This window comes from Phragmites australis, chromosome 14, assembly GCF_958298935.1.
Source record: "Phragmites australis chromosome 14, lpPhrAust1.1, whole genome shotgun sequence".
NCBI lineage: Eukaryota > Viridiplantae > Streptophyta > Magnoliopsida > Poales > Poaceae > Phragmites > Phragmites australis.
The window spans coordinates 24938958-24943563 of NC_084934.1; the positions used below are offsets into that span (position 1 = coordinate 24938958).

Sequence of the window (4606 nt, forward strand, 5' to 3'; positions counted from 1 at the left end):
TCATCTTCATAATTTAAATTTATAAATGATATTACCATATTCAATTTTTATATTTCTATTATAACATATGAACAGTTACCTAGTACACATGATCGAGCCCCCCACCGTCCCGCGGATAACGGCGATCCCTGATCAGGGCAGGGCAGGGGCCCTCCGGCCAGCACATCCTTTTCGCCCTTATCAAGTGCGTGGATCCCCCCCCCCTCCAACCCCACTTTCTGTGTCCCATTTCCGACCGCTCTTTGCTTTCCCACTTGACCACTCCTCCATCCGTCCACAAGGTCCAAATGCTACTACCAGCTGTTCCGTTATACTACCCCTTCGGTACACGGCATGGAAAGGGAAGCAACGGAAAAGAAAAAAAAAAGGTAGCTGCCCGGCCGGCGAAACGGCGTCGGCGGAGGGCGTGCGTGAGCCGAGCCGAGCCGAGCTGAGTTTTGAAGGCGGAAGCATGCGAGCGAGAGAGCCAGGCCAGGCCACCAGAAAAGGCAGGGCCGCAGTAAACCGGCGGCAGGGGCGACCACGTGCGGCGCGCCTCGCACTCGCTTACAAGGCGATCCGACGGCCGCGCGCGGAGCGCTACCCACCCCGCGACGGAAGGCCAACGTGCCGGATTGGCTTTGGCGCCGCGCGGGTCGGGTGGGGTGGGGCTGTGGGAGGCTGCTGCGAGTGCGAGTACAGCGCCCGCGCCCGCCCCACGCCCCGGCGCCCTGTCGTCTCACCCCGATGGCTCGATGCCTCTCTGACTCCCACCCTCGTCTCGTTTCTCGTCTTGGCCAATAGAAAAAGCCGCAAAAGTAATCGCGAAAAGAGAGAGAGAGAGAGAGAGAGAGAGAGGAGGGGAGAGAGGGAGAAAAAAAATCCCCGTCCAGGCGTCCACCGTCCGCCGCCGCGCACCACCGACTTCCCCGGTGGGAGCCGGCGCGAGTGCTGGGATTCAGTGAGACAGGCCGGGCGGGGCGGGAGCGGGCGAGCGAGGAGCCAGATCGAGCGGGGATGATGACGCCCAGCCCGACGAAGCCGGAGGCGGGGCCCGCGGAGGCGGCGGCGGCAGCGCCGTCCAAGAAGAAGAGGAACCTCCCCGGCACTCCAGGTGAGTACGCGCGCTCGAAAGCTTCGTGCTTGGTGCGGTCCGCCGCGTGCCTCCGCTGAGTCTGACGGTGGGTTGCTTGCGTGTGTGGCTGCAGATCCGGACGCCGAGGTGATCGCGCTGTCGCCGGGGACGCTGCTGGCGACGAACCGGTTCGTGTGCGAGGTGTGCGGGAAGGGGTTCCAGCGTGACCAGAACCTGCAGCTGCACCGCCGCGGGCACAACCTGCCGTGGCGGCTGCGGCAGCGCGGGCCCGGGGCGGCGCCGCCGCGCCGGAGGGTGTACGTGTGCCCGGAGCCCGGCTGCGTGCACCACTCCCCCGCGCGCGCGCTCGGGGACCTCACCGGGATCAAGAAGCACTTCTGCCGCAAGCACGGGGAGAAGCGCTGGGCGTGCCCGCGCTGCAGCAAGCGCTACGCCGTCCAGGCCGACCTCAAGGCGCACGCCAAGACCTGCGGCACCCGCGAGTACCGCTGCGACTGCGGCACGCTCTTCACAAGGTGCCTCCTTCCTCTCCTCCCAATCCAATGGTTGCCGGTCCCCTGAGGAAGAAGCTCGCATTCGTGTTTGATTCATTCGATTGTATGCTTGCTTGGTACAGAAGGGACAGCTTCGTGACGCACCGCGCCTTCTGTGGCGCCCTCGTCGAGGAGACCGGCAAGGTGCTCGCGGTGCCGGCGCCGCCATCACCTCGGCCTCCTGATTTGGAGGCTGAGGAGAACGTGGAGAAGGACAAGGACATGAGGGAAGAGGAGGTGAATGAGAATTCTGCTGTGGCTGAGATGGAGCAGCCTCCACGTGCGAAGGCGGTGATTGAGGAGCCGCAGCCCATTCCGTCTCCACCTCCATTGCCACAGGACCCGCAGAGCAGTCCGTCTCCGCCTCCATTGCCACAGGAGCCACAGCCCATTCGCGCACGGCTTCCCTTTCCACAGGAGGAGCAGCAAGTTGTGGCAGTGGTGCCAATTATGGATGGTATGCTCCTTTTGCATCTTGTTTGTGTGCTTGTCTTATTGCCCATAGATAGACTATATGAGATTTATTGCAAATTCTTGCTCTTTAAGTCGATCCTACTTCTGTGATAGGAAAGCACTGCATGCATTGTGCCTCCCCCCTCCCCCAACCCCCCAATTTGGCTGTTAATTTTGTCAATTAGCTGAATAGTGATGACTGACTTGTTCTTCCTTGTCTTGGTCTATCTGTTATAGAGCAAGAGGTAGTTGCTGATCCAACTGTGCTTGCCAAGCAAGAGGTGGAGGCTGATCAAGATGAAGATCCTTGCTTTCAGGAAGCTGATCAATACAAGGATGCTGAGCTTGAGGGCTCCAATCTGCTGGACAAAGACACTACGATGCTTCCTTGCTTCCTCCCTTCACCATCCGAGGCCATTGGTACCGATGGCAGCAGCACTACCTGTGGCGCAGGCGGCAGTGTTACCCATTCCATCGCTCCATCTACAACAACCAACACCTTCGCCAGTCTGTTTGCATCAGCCACGACAAGCACCACTTCCCAGAGCAGATCTCTGCGTGATCTTATCGGTGTTGATCCCACCTTCCTTTGCCTTGCGATTGGTGCACCCTCCTCTCTGTTCCCACAGACAAACACAAGCAACCCCTGCACCTTTGCTCCACCTCCAGCACCGCACATGTCCGCGACCGCACTCCTGCAGAAGGCTGCTGAGGTTGGAGCTTCGCAGTCAAGCTCATCATTCCTGAAGGAGTTTGGGCTTGCCTCTTCCTCCTCGTCATCACCTCCATCAAACCAACTACCTCAAGGAAGGTTCACTGATAACAGCGTGCGGCAGTGGCACCACTGGAGCAATCAGCAAATGGAGATGGAGCGCCGCCATAGTAATCAGCAAATGGAGATGGGGCGCTACCGGAGTAATCAGCAAATGGAGATGGAGTCCAGGCCAATGCTACCAAGCGGTCTAGGCCTTGGCCTCGCTTACGAAAGTGGAAATTCAGGGTTGCCGGACTTGATGATGGGACCATCACCACTGTTCGGTCCCAAGCCTGCTACTCTGGACTTCCTTGGGCTTGGCATTGGAGGGACCATGAGCGGCTCCACGGCCAATGGTGGCCTCCCAGCATTGATGGTTGGAGGAGAGCTGGATGTGGGGTCTTCTGCGCAGGTGCCCGCCCCATGGGAGGATGCCAAGAGAAAGACCAACGGCCGCACAATCCTGTGAGGTTTTCTTTTTGTAACCTTAGGGGTCCTGTGCTTCGGCTCATTCTTTCCTTCAGCAGCCGTGTTGGTAGAGCTAGAACTCTGTAAGATGCAGACTTGTATATAGCTCGATGCTTCTTCCAATCCTGCCTTCTGTCGAAGTTGTTATTATAGCGGAAATTCGATCCTGGGAAGATATCGATGGAACCTGACCTCGACCTGATCGTGATGGCCCGTTCCTTTCAACCGTTGTAATGAAGTAGTAACAGGGTAAGTAGTTGCTTTTATTACCGGAAAGATGCGGTGCTAATCCAGTAATCCTGTACTATTTTTGGAAAAAAGAAAAGATTTGAGATTAGGACAGCGATGCTCACACGGGAAACGTGTGTTTACTGTTGCTACCAGTCGGCACGGTTAATATCGGCCGGTCAGCAAACTTCTTCAGGACCCTTGGTACTTTGGAGAACTTTTCTTGTTACCAGATGTCTGAAACCGTTTTTTTACTTCTGTTCTATAGCAGCCATGATACTGACAATCTCTTTGTGACTCGCAACATGTTTCGCTGCTTATGCATCCTCAGACGTCTGCTTCTTTCGCCAGCGACAGGTTAAAACGGATTCGCACAGGCTTATCCAAATTCAGGTCGTTTTCTTTGATTCTTCAACATATCCGAGAATTTACGGCAAACAGGCGACCATATCTCGTGCAATTGCCACGCCACATTCTGGTCGCTTTTACGGCGGAAAGGAAACCAGCAACATAAGATCGCTTCTTCTCATTGAACGTGTTAGGTCCCTTTCAGGATAAGAAAAGGAGATGATGAACGTGTCGAAATTCCTAACCTATCGTACAAATCTACAGTCATTTTGGTGCGACATGACAATCGTAGCCTAATAATCACTGTGGTGAGCACTGAGCCACTGAACTTAGAGGTCACTAAGGTGAGCATTATTGACGGAATGATAGTGCTCGGGGCAGACGTCCGAGCGACCCGAAGAATCGGACGCCGCGTTAGTCATTCGTTTTTTCTATACGAGCCTTATCTTCACGCAGATGCAAGCACACGTCTCACTATTGCTGTTCTCTCTCAATCCGCACACCTGCCCTCTCCTTTGTATCTCACCTCCCCTCGTCTCTCTCTAACATCTACCGTAAAGCCACCCTACTCTCTTCCTCTCTCTTACACTTTTTTCCGATGTTACATCTTACTCCGAAAGGATTCCGTGCCCAATCGACGTTGATGACTAGACCCTCTCGACCTTTATGGTGAAACAGTGAGGTTCCGAGGTTCGATGGAGAGGCTGTGGCGTCCATTGGTCTTGTAATCTTGGATTTGATTCATCA

General features: G+C 55.7%; 1 protein-coding gene across 1 annotated transcript; it reads left to right on the top strand.

The window, feature by feature from the left end:
- Nucleotides 1-682: 682 nt before the first annotated feature.
- On the top strand, nucleotides 683-3740 carry LOC133890836 (zinc finger protein ENHYDROUS-like). Its single transcript, XM_062331423.1, has 4 exons — nucleotides 683-1093; nucleotides 1188-1590; nucleotides 1692-2065; nucleotides 2299-3740. Exons 1-4 carry the CDS (start codon nucleotides 997-999, stop codon nucleotides 3282-3284), a joined length of 1860 nt encoding a protein of 619 aa, XP_062187407.1. The 5' UTR covers nucleotides 683-996; the 3' UTR covers nucleotides 3285-3740.
- Nucleotides 3741-4606: the final 866 nt, after the last annotated feature.

Coding starts and splice junctions, on each gene's coding strand:
- LOC133890836 (XM_062331423.1), top strand. CDS start 997: ATGATGACGCCCAGCCCGACGAAGCCGGAGGCGGGGCCCGCGGAGGCG. Junction 1,591..1,691: donor TGCGGCACGCTCTTCACAAG/GTGCCTCCTTCC, acceptor TGCTTGGTACAG/AAGGGACAGCTTCGTGACGC. Junction 2,066..2,298: donor AGTGGTGCCAATTATGGATG/GTATGCTCCTTT, acceptor TATCTGTTATAG/AGCAAGAGGTAGTTGCTGAT.